The following is a 15,936-nucleotide window of genomic DNA, read 5'->3' as shown; positions in this document are numbered from 1 at the left end:
TACTCCTGTTGTCATACTATACTATAAAAAGGGAGGGGCATGTTCTATGTTTGTAGTTTACAATCTCTACTATTCTCTGATGAGAAACAATCCATATATTTAATCACCACCACCTTACACAAGAAAGTTTCAAAATTCTTTAAGGGTAAAAGAGTGTGGACGTCCTTCAAACATTCACAGGAATTCTAATTTTAATCATTTGATCAGTTACTTTTTATGGATTACAGGGGTTCTGTCCATTCTGTTTCTATTTAATATTTCCAAAATGTGCAAAATCTTCCTTTTTGAAAATAGGACAGTTATTCCTAGGTTCAGTACTCTTCTCCCCTATATTAATTTAGTTGATTTTCATTTCCTTATTTTCATTTTACCATTTTTAATGGTAGCAAATGCAATTGTTCTTTTGAGTTGTTCACAGTCAGGTGGCTTACAAATATTATTATTATTATTATTATTATTATTATTATTATTATTATTATTATTATTATTATTATTATTATTATTATTATTATTATATAAGCCATGACGACCTATTCTGTAATTGTAGAAGATCACTAACAGACAGCTATTATTTGCTTAAGTTTCATGCCTTAAAATGTTACTTCAACTAAGATAGGTGTGCTAAATCCAACAATTTTGTGAAAAAAGAATCAAGAGTGCATTTATTGGCATCAAGAGATAAGGATACATACATCTTCCTCTTAATGGGCCAATACAAATATGTTTAAAATAAATTGCTGGGGACACTTCTATTTAAATTGTAATTGCTTTGTTCAGCAGGCACTGCACTTTCATTATCCCTGTATACAATTCTCTGGCCGTACAACTCCTCTCCTTTGTGCTGAATACCTATTGCTGAGTATCTGTGGCTCAGAAATATTATACCACCTGCCCCTTGTATTAAAACTCAATTTCCAGCAAACAAAAGGAAACCTTTCTAAGGCATGTGGCCCCAAACTAATGCCACTGATACAAACATGTTTTGTCATGCTTTTAGTCTTCAAAGTTCTGGGTGAAACATTTTCTACCTGATATCCAAAGAAGACCATCCACAACACATCCTGCATGACAGGAAAGGGACCTGTCAAAGGACAGAACAAAAGTCCATTTGTTCTTCTTAGGGCAGTATCGTTCAACAGTTGGCAAAACTTGACGTAGCTCATTTCTGCCTCCCACAGCATAGAGAAATTCATCCACAGCCCCAAGTACAAAATGCTCCCTGCAATTCTTCATCGGAGCTATTTCTGCCCAGGAATTGTTACGGGGATCATATCTACAAGCAGTCCGTACTGCACATGTGCGGCCAGTGGCTTGTTCAACTTCACCGCCTGCTACAAAGAGGAAATCTCCCATTACAGCCACGCAGTGGTGGCTTCTTCCTACTGGCATGGGAGCCAGCTCACTCCAGTTTGCAATCCCTGCAATGTGAACATTTTCTTGGTCCACAGGATTGAAGTATCGCAGCTCTTTAACTCTGCATATTTCCCGTTTTTTTCCACCTATGATGTAAAGTGTGTCTGACTGGAAGCGAGGTTTCGTCCTTCTGGTCTGCCAAATTGGCTGTGCATAGATACTTTGATGATAGACCAAAGCCTCATTGATCAGTGCTATTGCCGTTTCACTAGTTTGGACAAGAGGGTGTGAGAGAGCAACCGTATGCAGTGTATCCTCATCCATAAGCCCAAATCGAACGTACTGTAGAAGTTCATCCATGTACTGATATCGGCAGTTGTGTTCTAGCCATCTCACAGCTAGCTAGAAGGGAGGAAAAACATTAAAAAAAATGAACTTATCTACATTATTCACAATTCGGTGTGAGAAATACATATTTGAATTATTCAACTTATCAACAAAAAATTATACTCCCAAATTTAATCTTGCTGCATATATAAAAACATTCCTTCATCTCCCCTAAAATAATGACGACTCTGTGTAGAATTAATGTATGATAACAGGGCCGTCTTGTCTTAGCAAACATTAAAATAATGGGTGCCCTGCATAAACAAGAAGAAACAACACACGACAAATGGGAGTTTTCCCATAATGACTAATGTACGTTATATTGGTAATCAATTGACCAGAGCAGCCTTCTCCAATTTGGGCCTGTGTTTGAACAACATGTCTCCAAAGTTCCCAAACTCTCAATGGTGTCCAATGTTGATGTTCAATGAGCATTATGGGAGTTATTATCTCAACATTTTTGGATGCCACCAGATTGGGGAAGGTTGTACCCATTAGTCATGGTCACTGGGTATTTTGGGGATTATAGTTCCAATTTATTTGAACAACACAAAATTGGGGAAAGCTGTGGGAAAGCAAGATAAAAAAATGTCAAGAGCCACATCTCTATTGATATATATATATACCTATCTATTAAAGTATTGGGTCTCCTGCTTGAGCTGGGGGTTGGACTAATAGATCTCCAAGGTGCCTTCCAACTTTATTATTCTATGTTCTATTAGCCATACAATATATAAGGCCCTTATTCATTCTTGATGATTTTATTTTTTTATCATTGTTAATGCATGCACGCAACTTTTGAACTCCTAATTGACAGTTAACCAAAAGGCACACCCCTGAAGTATACTGTACAAAGCATGTTACAAAGATTAAAATGAGCACAACAACAATGATGAACTAGATGCAATAAATTATTTGAGTGCTAGCAATCATAGGTAGTAGAATGAAGCACACTCAGGATTTCTTTTCTAGTATATACATGCAGTGCTTTGCTGGACATGTGATAGTGCCATATAGCTGTGATAACTATGGATGTATGAGAATAATGTGCTGGACAATATCTGAACTTGAAATACCCCACTGAAATCAATGGGGAAAAAATCCACTGGGATTCGTTCCACTGATTCCAATAGGAATGAAGAACTGTATCAAGGGGTTTGAAGGCAAGCTACAGTACTATCAACAGAGCAGAAGCTCTATATTGAATAATCAATCCCTCAAAAACCAAGTAGTGACATCTGGAATCAGCTGAAGCCTCCAAACCATTTTACAGAGCAGCACCGCTAATAGGCATAAGTCTCTCAGTTTCCTATTTTCTGCACCTGAAGCTCCGGTGGAGACCTACCTGATGAGAACAAAAGAGCATGCTTTAATAAAGGTTTTTTCCCCCATATAGCAAGATCTTTATTTATTGTTTTTTGCCTGATTCTGCTCCCCCCAGAATGCGTATATTCATTTTTAATAACTATTATTAGCCTCTCTGAATGGGACATATGATCAGATAGGCAGAATTTCTCCCTCCCACCTGCATCCTTGTCTCACCACTAAAGAGAAGGGGAAAAAAATCATGTGGCTTGTGAGAGCAATCGTGTGAAAACTTTTCTTTTTCTTTTTTTAACTGCCGTCCCTGTTTTCGTATTACAGATACAAGTCTACCACCTCACAAACAGCCCTGGCAATATTCCATGAAACATACTACTATTTAAAGCAAAATAACTTCCACAGTAATTTTTGACATTCTTATTCTACAGCATGAAACAAAAAGCAAAATAAGACCATGCCAGACACAGATGATAAACAACCAAGGAGGGGGAGGGGGAATTAAAAGGAGGAGGAGGAGGGAAGCAGGATTGCACTAGATCCGCTGTGGCTTTAAGTACAACCCACGGAGCCCGAAGAAGGGAAGCAAGGAAATAAAAATAAAAATAAATTAAGAGAGCAGAGGAAGCTACAGTGAAGGTCAGGGAGTGAAAGAACTTCCTCAGGGCACAGAATAAATTAAATCCCAAAGAAAAAAAAAGTGATTTCCAGAGTGCAAGGCACAAACTCAAAATGACAATGATTGGCAGCCAAACTATATCCATGCAATATCGAAGGCTGCACGTTCTCATTTACCTCAGTGTAGCCAGCAAGCGCCCATTAAACATCCGTCTGATGCCCAAATTAACCTTCTTGGCAAACTGAAAGAGGCACAAACTATCATAATCAACCTTTCATTATCACAGCAGCCTCTAGTTAAAGGGTCAGAATAATTGTGCCATCAGAGCCCTGATTGTTTTCAATCAACAGACGGCTGGAGTGACAGCTCCGTGATGGAGTAGTTTGATGAAACCGCACCAGGCCTAATCAGAGCAGATGAAAGGAAGGCATGATTGGTGCAAATGAACAGTCGTGCCTCTCTTTTTCATTTACAATCTGAAATTACTCTTAAATTTACAGGTTTTCCCCCCACTCTCCCCTCCTCCTCGAGTACCTCAGAAAGAATATTTGACTTATTATGAGTTCTGACAGTGCAGAGTTATAAAAACACAGGTAGGATTCTGCCTCCTCCCTTTGCTCCAAGTGCAGGCTTTAAGTGTGCGTTCAGCATAATTTCAGCAAAACCCAGTCACAAGATAACTGACTTCCAGTGACCTCACCTTTCCGTGTTGTTTGATTAACCGGGCAGTTTATTCTAGCCAACAGTTTTCACAATGTTAGGGAAGTTTGGAAAATGGAAACGGAGCAATAGCAATGACAATGAATGTGCAAAGAGCTCTGCAACACATTTTCTTCAACAATAAATGTATTGCCATTCTCAGTTTTGAAGTGATACAGTTATGATGTTTTCTTTTCTTTGAGGGGGGGGGAGAAATCAAAGCCAAGAACATTTCTGGAATTTAATACACAGAGAGGGGTGGAAGGGAGGGAGGGGGAGACCTACATATATATGTAGGTCTTTGGTTATTCGGGTTTTCTCCCGCGTAAAATTGGAAGTGTCTTGGCGACGTTTCGACGAAGTCTCATTCGTCATCTTCAGGCTGGTGTTTTCGGCTTCATGCTTCTAGGAGCAATGTGTGATCGCAGCTGTTTCTTCCTTTTAACTGCCAGTGGGGGTGTGAACTGATTGGGTGGGAGCTTGGCTGTGTTCTGATTGGGTGGAGGTGTGTTCTGATTGGTTGGAGGCTTGGCTGTGCTCTGATTGGATGGGCGGTTGGCTGTACTCTGATTGGGTTGGGGTGTGTTCTGTTTGGGTGGGGGCTTGGTTGTGCTCGGGTTAGTCTGAGTTGCAGGGGGATTTGAGCTGGTGAGCTGCGTTGCTGTTGTTTGGCTTCGCGTTCGTGGTCGTGCCACATCTTCATGGTGGGTGTCAGTTTGCTTCATGTATGGATTGGAGGGGTTTAAAGTGGCTAATGATGCAGCTGTGGTCTGGCTTCTGGTTTGTGGTTGTGCGTCATCATCGGTGTGGGTTTTGGTTTGCTTTTTGCATGGATGTGTGGTGGTGACATCCTGTGTGGTTTTTATGAGTGTGGGTCTGGTGTCATTCTTGGTGTTAGGGACTCATTTGTCAATAAGGGTGGGTTTCCAAATGGCTGGTAAGCGGGAGGTATCATCTTGTTTATTCATGCTGTGTGGGCGTTTTTCTATCTCGATGGCTTCTCTGATTATTCTGTTGTTAAAGTATTCAGTTTTGGCGATAGTTCTGGTCTTTTTAAAGTCAATTTCATGTCCTGTGGCTTTAAGGTGTTGGACCAGGGAAGAAGTTGGTTCCTCTTTTCTGACTGAGTTTTTGTGTTCTTCAATGCGTGCACTTATTCTTCTGTTGGTTTGTCCGATGTATGTGGTGGGGCAGGCGGTGCATGGGATTTCATATACTCCTTGAATTTCTAACTCAATTTTGTCTTTGGGGTTTCTTAGGATGGTGGATATTTTTTGGTTTGTGCAGAATGCTGTCTTGATGTTGTGTTTGTGGAGGATCTTGCTGATTCTTTCTGTGGTGCCTTTTATGTATGGGAGGAGGTTTTGCCGTTTTCTTGTTTTCTGTCTTGGATTTTAGTGGGTTGATTTCTTTTTGGATTAGGTTGGTAATCTTATTTCTTTGGAATCCGTTGGATGTTAGTATGTTAGTGAGAGTGTGTAGTTCGGTTTTTAGGTGTTGTTCGTCAGCTAAGTGTTTTGTTCTGGAGATGAGTGTCTTGGCTACGGAGTTGATCTGTGCTGGGTGATGGTGTGAGAGTGCGTGCAGATAGCGGTTTGTGTGTGTTTTTTTCTGGTAGATGGTGTGTCCTAGGGAGCCATTGGATTTCTTGTAGACTAAGACATCCAGGAAGGGAAGTTGGTTGTTAGCTTCTGTTTCCATTATGATTCTTTATGATCTCTATGAACTGGAATGAGTTTTTTACGTGTGAGGTGATGGATTCTGCATAGGGCTGTAGTTGTTTGGCGAGAAATTTGGCTAGGTTTTGTAGAGGTGAGCCTATGGGGCTGACTATGGGTCTAACAGGGGTTCCTTCTTTGTATATCTTGGGGAGACCATAGAGCTTAGGGCATCTGGATGATTTCTCTCTGGGAATGATTCTTTGCTGGATCTCTTCGCAAAATACAATTCACCAAGGAAACAGAAACTAACAACCAACTGCCCTTCCTGGATGAAGCCGAAAACACCGGCCTGAAGATGACGAATGAGACTTCGTCGAAACGTCGCCAAGACACTTCCAATTTTACACGGGAGAAAACCCGAATAACCAAAGACCTACATACAAACACCCGCGAAAACCTGAGAAAACAAATATATATATATATATTGGAGCTGCTGATTTCAGAACTATGTTCTTACTTAATCTATTATGAATTAAAGCTAACAGTCTGATACTCTTAATTATGAGGAAAGGGGAACAGAATATTCCAGGCATTGCTAACTCACACCATACTCCTAAACTCTCTCAGCTAGCTTTGCATAATTCTACCACATTGTTGTTTTTTTGAGATTCTAGTAACTATTAAAATAAAAGTGCCAAAGGCAACCTCATTTTATCACTGAGCAAAGTAGGTGTTTTAAGTGGAAAACTGCAAGACACCTTTATGTTCTTGAGCTGCATCACATGCATCTAGCCAATCATATTTCCCCACAGTACATCAGCATTCAGGACACTGCAGCAAAACAAGAGGCTTAGCAGAGGAGATTAATTTGTATCTGAAGAAAGGCAAAGCAGAGAAAGAAGGCCGAAGCTAATTCAAAGAGCTTCATATTTCATAAATTTACTTCCAGTTTGTACCTACCCGGCAAACAGAATTTATCTCCGTGTCCTTTTACATGCACCTACCCTTAATTGTAGCTACAGCAATATTAGTGTGCCCCCGAGCTTATTAACTATTGGCAGATATGTAAATGTAGCAATGTTAAGTGGGCATGATCCAGTCTAATTTAAATACGCTTGAGTCCCATTAGTTTCCATGGGAAGCCATTAAGTGTGCAATTCACTCTTTCCCACTGAAATCAATGGGACTTAAAGATGCTTAAAGGAAATTATTGTGTAGCATGTAAAAAAAAACATTCCCATGATCAAAGATGCTTTACAGATCACTGACTTACAGCAGAAACAGCAGTAGCAATAAGCAGCTGTATCTGGCTGAAGAGCAGAAGATCATCCTTCAGCAGTATTACTGACCTGCTTTGTTTGAAAAGCAGTCCTTATTATTATTGTATTTCATGTCACCAATCTTTTGAAATTCTTGCAGTGATCAGCAGCTGTAGTCTTATGTGAAAGACTACATAATACAATGAAGCTATAATACCATGAAACATTTTGTTTCAAGTCTGACTTGTGTTCTATATTTAAAAACATTCCGTGATGTGACTGTTCATGTTCTTCACCTCTCCAAGCTAAAAGTGAAGGGAAAGCAACCAATGCTGTTTGGAGAACCAGCAACTTTTTACTTTACTTGTATATCCCCTGGGTCCTTCTTATTCTTTCCAAGGCAACAGAATTCTGGAAAGAAATAATGTAAAGAGTCTCAGAATTCTTGCTGGTCTGACAGCCTGTCCATCTCCCCACTTAGGAAGCTACTTTTCAAATCAATTAATATAGAACAGAACAGAATAGGAGACAAAATTTGTGTGTTTGGAGAAATCAACAAAAGACAAATTGAAAACCCTGTTTTTGCCCTGGGAAGTCGGGGGTGGGGGGGTGGGGAGGGAGGCAAAGGTTGGGTTGGGATAAAAGTGTTGAATAGATAAATGTTTTAATAGAAAAGTAAATGTGGGGGAAATGTAATAATAAATGAAATGATAATATTAAGATATGACAATTATTGGAGGAGTAAGATGGAAAAAAGATGTATTCAGATGATATATTGACTGATAGATTATATATTGTATGTTCGTTTGTTTATGAAATAAAAAACTTTTTAAAAAAAAGACAAATTGAGTTCAAAAATGTAGATCAGTCCATTTAAAAACCACCAAGTATGCTTATTTCTCAGACTTACTTCAGAAGCTTATTGTGAGGTTTTAAAAAATGGAATGGGCTCAACTTTTGCAGAAAGGAAAGGAGACAGAACACTACAACTAAGGATGATTTTTCCTTCTCTAATCAGTTTCAAAAAGAACATCATCAAAGAGCTAACAGAAAATAATAGGGCACTTTATGAACTGCCCAGTCAAGGACTAAAGCTCAGCATCATAGGAGATTATGCAGCTATAATTACACTGCTTTAATTTTCTAATCAGAAAGTTACAATAGCCAACTGAGGACCTATTTTCCTTAAAATTTCGGCAAACAACACTATAATAAAATGTTCCTCTTGGTAGAAAAATATGTTCCTATGCTCTAAGGTTCTTATAACAGACTGCATTAGAGTCCACAGTAAAATCCTTTGAGTAAGATTCTACAAAGTTAACAAGCTTAGTATCCCATTCCTGGGCTCAATCTTAAAGTTTGGCCAGAGTATCTGAAATTCATTTATTTATTCAGATGGCACTATTTTACAGCAGGAACCTGGATCATGCCCATCTTTGTCAGATCTTATCAGAAGGGCAGAAGTAATCTGAGACAAGTGATCTCCCAAATAAGCAGCATGTTGTATTGCACCTGGAAGATCAGGAGGAACCAGTACACTTTGCAAAGCAGTGAGGTTACATGGGAACACTAAGGTATGACCATAACTGCTCATGTTGTTGCATTCTAGACTAGTGATATGAGTGGTCTGAAGGGCAGCTCAATGTTGAGCATGTTCAGGTAATAACAGATGAGGTGACTAAAGCATGATTGACACTGCGTAGGGTAACAATGGATGCAACTGGCATAAAAGATTGATTTGTACAAAGGTTCTCTGAGCCTCAGATGCCACCTATTCTTCAGGAAGTCTGGGAAACTTCCAAATTATGCCCCAAATATGGTTTTTCAAGAGGCAACTGGACTTTCTGTTTTTTCTTTGAAGACGTTTTGCTTCTCATCCAAGAAGCTTTTTCAGCTCTTCAAAGAAAACGTCTTCAAAGAAAAACCAGAAAGTCCAGTTGCTTCTTAAAAAGGCACCTTTGGGACAACCATGACCTGGATGACTGAAAATCTCTATAGACATTCCAAATTATGCATTAGGTCTGCCTGGAGCAGTGCAGTCTTATTTAGAACCAAAGATGAAAACTCCCCGATTCCAGATGACTCCCCCCAACCCACAGCTACTTGGTTGGTTTTGCTAGGATTGATCTTGAGCCAATCACCCCACCCAGAATGTAGGGGAAATGAACTCTCATTGTGAGATGAGGGGCCAAATCTCAAAAAGGAGTCAATCTGATCAAGAGCTAAATTAAGCCACTGTTCTTTTTGAAGCACATACACTTTAAAAACCCTACCTTAAATTCGAAAAAATATCCCTTTTGAAATCATGCTCTTTGATTTTAATGATTTTTTTATTTATATGTATGTAGATTCAGAGCCCCAGACCAAAGTGTAAAACCGCACTTTCTTTTTCTTTTTAGAAAGCCAAAGAAAGCATATTTTTAGTTATACTCTGATATTCAGCCTTCCAGGATAGAGGAAGCACACCAATATAGGGGACATTTCTGAATTCTGGCAATGAATCTACATTGACCATTCAAATATGGTAGTTACCTAAATAAAGCAAAACAGTGAATTTCAGCAATGCTTGGTTGGTCTGTAAAACAGACAATAAAAATGAAAAAGGGGGGCAGATTTTATTTTAACTATCACATAGTTATAAAGGTGTATGTGTAAAAGGTGTAAAAATAAATATAGGAAAAATCCGGAAAGAATACCCTATTATGTCAGCTTAAGTAAGAAAACACTGCTGAAATAGTTCAGAAAAAAGTCATTATAAAAGTTATAAAACAATTTTGTCTGTGAAAAAGGTTAAAGAAGATTGCATATGCTGTATGCATGCTCCCAAATTCATGAGACAAAACATTAAGCCCTATCAGTTTTAAGAAGAAGAGCCTTGGTAGTACAGTGATCTAAGGCACCCTGTTATTAAGCTGGTTATTAAGACCAGCTGCCTGCAATTACTGCAGGTTCGAATCTCGCCAAGGCTCAAGGCTGACTCAGCCTTCCATCCTTTCTAAGGTAGGTAAATTGAGGACCCAGTTGTGGGGGCAATAAGCTGACTTTGTATAAATATACAAAAGGATGAAGGCTATTGCTGAGCACATTGTAAGCCGCCCTGAGTCTCCGGAGAAGGGCGGCATATAAATCAAATTAAAAAAAAAAAAAAGTTACAAGAAATGGTACCTTGAGAGGTTAGATGTAACTAAATCCTAATGAAATCAAAGACTTTTTAAAAACCTTGAATATCTTATGTTGAAGCTGAGCTACTCTATTTTTTTCCTTCAGTTCTGTAGAAAAAGAACAGAAAGACCTCTAGAAGACATATTCAAATGTAGTCATTGTGCTAAATATTGTTAACGACTATCTGTATGTTTAAGATTATAGTATTACTATGTAAAATCAGTAGAAAAACATAACTGATTATATCAGACTTACCCAGAATCAATCGAAATACAGACTAGGAATGTATCCAGATCAAGTTTCTGGTGCAACCAGCCAAAAGACATTGAACATTTTTTCCTGTTTTTATTATTTTTCTACCTCTAAAATAAAAATGGAAGCAAAGAATGTAGGCCTACCACAGAGTTACAAAATAAAGACACATTCTGAAAATAAGGATTTCACACTATGACATATTTGGATCTATTCTAAATTCAAAATAGCCAAACATATTGTTAACATATGAATCAAATTCAACTCTTGTCTTTTTAAGTTCTCATTTCCAAACTCATCATTCCCTATCCTTCAAATGAGCTGTCTAAACCAAAAGACAACACAATATGCCAACACAATAATGCATATTCAATAAAGCAAGGAATAAGTGATCTAGGGTCCTTCAAGTATTTTGGACTATAACTCCCACAATTCTGAACACCCACACAGGATGTCTTCATGTTTTGCCCTCCTGTCTTCCTACAAACTGCTGTGCTTCATTTTTTCAATGTGGTTGCTTGCTGTGCTGTTACCTCTTTTTATTTCAGTCTTTTCCTAACTGGTGATAATATATTTTCTATTCAACAAAGTCAAGAACTGTGAACAGCATAGCATATTCTAAGAAAGTATATTTCCAACACAGAAATGGGGAAGCAGGGGAGAGAGATATGTCTTTCTCCCAGACCAGGCTTTCCTCATCTAGGATGGTCTCTGAAGTATGGCTGTTAGATTGTGAGAATTGTTCTCTTCTTTTTTAAAATCACATCACACAAGCCACAAAGCATGAAACCATAAGAGGATCTATTTTTGCTACCTCAACCTCTGTGTATATAGTATAAAGCCTTACTTTTCAATTGACGTGTGTCTGTGTGTCTGCACCACATAACACCCCAGATTTAACAGCAGATTTATCAACAGATTGTTGTTAAGAAAGACAAAAGGTCTGAATAGTGGATGTAATATCTGGAGACAGCAGAAGAGAAGACAAAGAAAGAGAGAAAATAACAAAATACAAAGACTGCAAATAGAAGTAGAAGAACTGTGGCAAAAGAAAGCAAAGATACTACCAATAGTAATAGGCACCTTGGGTGCAATCCTAAAACAACAGAGATATCATTTGAATACTATGGTATTGACAAAATTACTGTCAGTAAATTGCAAAAGGCAGCTCTACTTGGAACAGCTTACATCCTGCTACGATACCTATAACAACAACATCTGCCTAACCCCAGAGGTACTGTAGATAAAAATGCCAAATTCAGCCTAACCATCTGGCTGACTATGGGACCAAACAATAATATTAATAATATTTTAGGCTTGCAGAAATGTATTAGCCAGAATTCCCAAACATCTAGAGTACAGAGTTGATACTCATCAGATCCTTGGCTGTCCTGAGGTTTTTGCAACAGACAATCCTTGTTGTAATCCTTCTACGTGCTGTGAAATTGCAATTTCTCTAAAGATTGTCTTTATCTTACTTTCTGAGCCAGACTTTGAAAATTAGCATAGAATAAAGGAAAAAAATATGTTGTGATTTTCTACATTTTGTGCACATTTAACTGTGATGTTAAACACAGCAAGTCCCAAAATATTTTCATAAAAAGATGTGACCTTTATTGGGTCATAGCCTGCAAGGTGATACTTATGCCGCTGCTGTCTGATTTTGAAAAGAAGGCATCTGTGTTTTCATCAGAGAAAAAAACCTTTTGGTGTATAAGAATTCAAGTATGCTAATGCTGGCATCGTAGCATTTTCTTATATTCAAATTCTACCCAGAGTTTGTTTTTAACATTTACCAAGTTTTTAAGCATTAGCACTTGTTTACTGGCTATCACAAATCGGGGACATTCCCTGGCAAAGTACGAACTATGAAACTATCTACACAAGGATCATGTGACCAGAACTCCATGATAGCCACCATCATATCTGTCTTTAGCCTGGCCTTACCAATATTCAAGATAAATATTTTTCTTCTAAATTGTTCAGCCAGTATACCGAATATGAGTCATCATTTCAGTAACTAGAGTGTAGGAATTATTTATGCCTAGGCAATATTGCTATCCACTCCAAGCGCCCTGCCCTTGGGAAAAGGAAAGCGCAGAGACACCATTAAATTTGTGGTCGATGCTTATTGGAAGCACAACTAGTGGATGATGCCTTGGGGGGGAATACTAAATCAGAGTTCTTCCTGTTCATGCATGTGCATACACAACATGGCTGCAGCTGGCTTTTACCAACACCTCACCGATTTAACACACGAGAGTAGTATTCTTCACCAGCTTTCCTACTGCTTTTCCACCAATGCCCCCACCCAAATTTGAAGCCAGGAGCCCCCTCCCTCTCCAATGCCTCTTACCCTGTTGTTGTCCTTTAAGACATAGGATGGGGATTTGTCAAAGTCAATGAGCACTTTATTAAAGAGAGAGTGCTCAGTAATGAACAATTCAGCAATTTAATGAGATTCTGTAGCTCTGGCTCCAGCCTGTATATCAAGTTTCACTTCTCTAAAGCACCCTGACACTAATCCTCTGGCATACCCAATCTTCACCCTGGGCTGAATATTAGATTCTTCCATGGTATATTGCTTTAACAGTATAACCTTAACAAAAATGATGAACTTAACTACACTCGAGGCAACAGAGCAGCCCTGATTTGATTTTCATGTATTGGGTTGACTGTGAAGGAATTGCTTATTTACTAAGATAAAACAAAAACAGTTACTTACTTCCCACTCAAAGCTTAAATTGGCAAATATTTATGTGTGTCTTAATTCATTCTAGAGGTCCAGGAATGAAATTCTGGTTTCATTCATTTTGCCCACAGCAGTAAAATAGCTTAAAGATTCTAGGTAATGGCATTAGTAACCATTAGAGAGGCAATTAGAATAACACCTAGAATGGCCAGTGCAGTGCTTGCTGTCACTCAGAAAGCAGCACTTTTGTCATAACCGAATGCACTATTTGCAATACCAAATGCGAGGCAGCAGAGAAGCACAAAAGCAAAAATAGCTGTGGGAACCATGCAGCATGTGGGGGGGAGAAACAGACCATAATGTTCTGCAAAAGTTCTGGTTCTCATAATGCTTCATGACTTGGGGAAATGGTGATCCTACTGCATTTCAGTATAAGCCATATTTTCTGACAACTCCACACGTGCATTTCTCTCATTGGAATGTGGTAAACTCATTCCTGCCCCCCCCCCCCCGCGATGTGAATTTTGCACTCCTGCTCAAAGTAGGGGAAGGAGGAGAAATTTTGAACTGTTGAATGGCTCCAAAACAATGGCACTGAACTAAAACTCTTCAGCCAGAATCCACCATTCATAAGAAGTTCCTGCTTCTGTTTAAGATGCTTCCAGGGCAGAGTGTAAAGAGATGAGGATATATTATTTAATAGCATTGTATAGCGCTTCAGATTCAAACATAAAAAAGTGCTTCAGAGTGCATGGGGCACTCATCCATAGCACCTTCTTCTGAAAGAAGCTGCCCTTTCCTGCCAGGATTATGCAGCTGGCCTCCACAGCTTCAGCACAATCCCAGAAAAACTTTTCGTTTGAATATCTACAGAACAGAATAACAGAGTTGGAAGGGACATTGGAAGTCTTCTAGCCCAACCCCCTGCTCAAGCAGGAAACCCTATAACATTTCAGACAAATGGTTGTCCCATCTCTTCTTAAAAACCTCCCGCGTTGGAGCATTCACAACTTCTGGAGGCAAGCTGTTCCACTGATTAAACTGTCCTAACTGTCAGGAAATTTCTCTTTATTTCTAGGTTGGTTCTCGCCTTGATTAGTTTCCATCCATTGCTTCATGTCATGCCTTCAGGTGCTACATCTACAGAGAGGTAGTACATGCATAGTCCCATACGCTCTAAAGCATCTTTTTTACTTTGAATGTTGAGTTCTGAAAAGCCCAACTACTTAAATACAACAAAGATTTCTTACTAAGAAACTCAATTTAGTCAGACAAAGCCTATTTATATTTTAGCCCGGTTCAGACATTTGGACACTTCAGACAATCTCCACTGATAAGAAGTGTGATAGCTATGGGATTTAAAGGATCATGTTGACATGCCAATTTATCAGCCACTTCCTCCAAGATCAACTTCATCAAATTACTTATTAGGGATGTATATCTTGTCCTTCAAGGAAACTGCTACTGATAGTTATTATACACAGACTAATATTACTAAATATAAGAGAAATGAACTGAACATCTATTTTTGGTTTTGGCAAAGCATATTTCAGCTTATCTCTGCATATTTTCCTAACTGTAAAGTAGACTGCATTGAATACGAAGAGCCTCTTATGCTAAGAATCTAAAGATACAAGCTATGCAGCAAAAGCTGAGAATATAATCCCCCAACCAATTAGCTGTATTCGTTAACCCCTGCTCTATTTTAGAGCCCCTTCTTGGCATATGGAGGCCTTCAGTATGTTGGGATATTATCAACCCCTCCCTCCTCTTCTGGAACAATGACGTTTTACTTGCATTCTTGTCAAAGGAGTAAAGCAGTCTTCAGAATGCCCCCTAGTACTTTTTCGGGGCAATAATTAATTAATATTGCACTAATAATTAATTCCTAATGCTTTTCTTTTATTGTTTTTTGTCATTTGCTGTAGTCTTTTACCTCTTTTTATTTTGGAAATAGACATTATATTCCACTTCGTTTTATTTTCTTTGACACAGTCGTAAGATTAATCAATCAATAAATTAGTTCCCTAGTTATGGATGTACAATACTAGTCTTTGAACAGTTTAATCATTCTTTGTATATTACCTGCCAGATTTGTTCTTCGCTGAGTGACGTGAGTTGATCACTTTTAAAAACTTCTTGGATGAGACAATATGGCAGCGCAAGGACTTCATCGGGGTGGTTATTTAGTAGTTCTGAGAGATGTTTCACTAAAAAATCAACCACGGCTTTCTCCAGAAGATTTAGGTTGAAAAGATCAGCAAGTTTATAGAGATCCAAGTAATTAAAGCTATTTAACTCCTGGGCAAATAAAACAAAAAACACAAATTGTTTAGAAGGAATGATAATTTAATAAAAACTTATAGAATTATAGTGGAAGATAACTTCAGATTGAAATATCATTCTACTTAAAAAGTTGTCCTTCTGCAAATAAACATATTTTAGCATGCTAAACCTAGAATAAATTACTACTGCAATTTTATGTCATCACTATCTATATCTCAGAACACAACTACAGATAGAGATGTGAAA

General features: G+C 38.4%; 1 protein-coding gene across 7 annotated transcripts in view; it reads right to left on the bottom strand.

Moving 5' to 3' along the window:
• KLHL32 (kelch like family member 32) overlaps positions 1 to 15,936 on the bottom strand; it is an 83,659-nt gene that overhangs the window by 17,741 nt on the left and 49,982 nt on the right. For all 7 annotated transcript variants that reach the window (XM_087882593.1, XM_087882596.1, XM_087882594.1 and 4 more), the window contains 2 exons: positions 15,490 to 15,705; positions 1,029 to 1,755 (listed from right to left, as the gene is read on the bottom strand). In XM_087882593.1, the coding sequence (XP_087738719.1) occupies positions 1,029 to 1,755; positions 15,490 to 15,705 (943 nt within the window). The remainder of the gene's footprint in view (positions 1 to 1,028; positions 1,756 to 15,489; positions 15,706 to 15,936) is intronic.

This window comes from Pantherophis guttatus, chromosome 1 (assembly GCF_059756535.1).
Source record: "Pantherophis guttatus breed Tessera chromosome 1, ASM5975653v1, whole genome shotgun sequence".
Taxonomy (NCBI): Eukaryota; Metazoa; Chordata; class Lepidosauria; order Squamata; family Colubridae; genus Pantherophis; species Pantherophis guttatus.
Note: the sequence above shows the minus strand (reverse complement) of the source record. Positions and strands in the feature narration are given on the sequence as shown.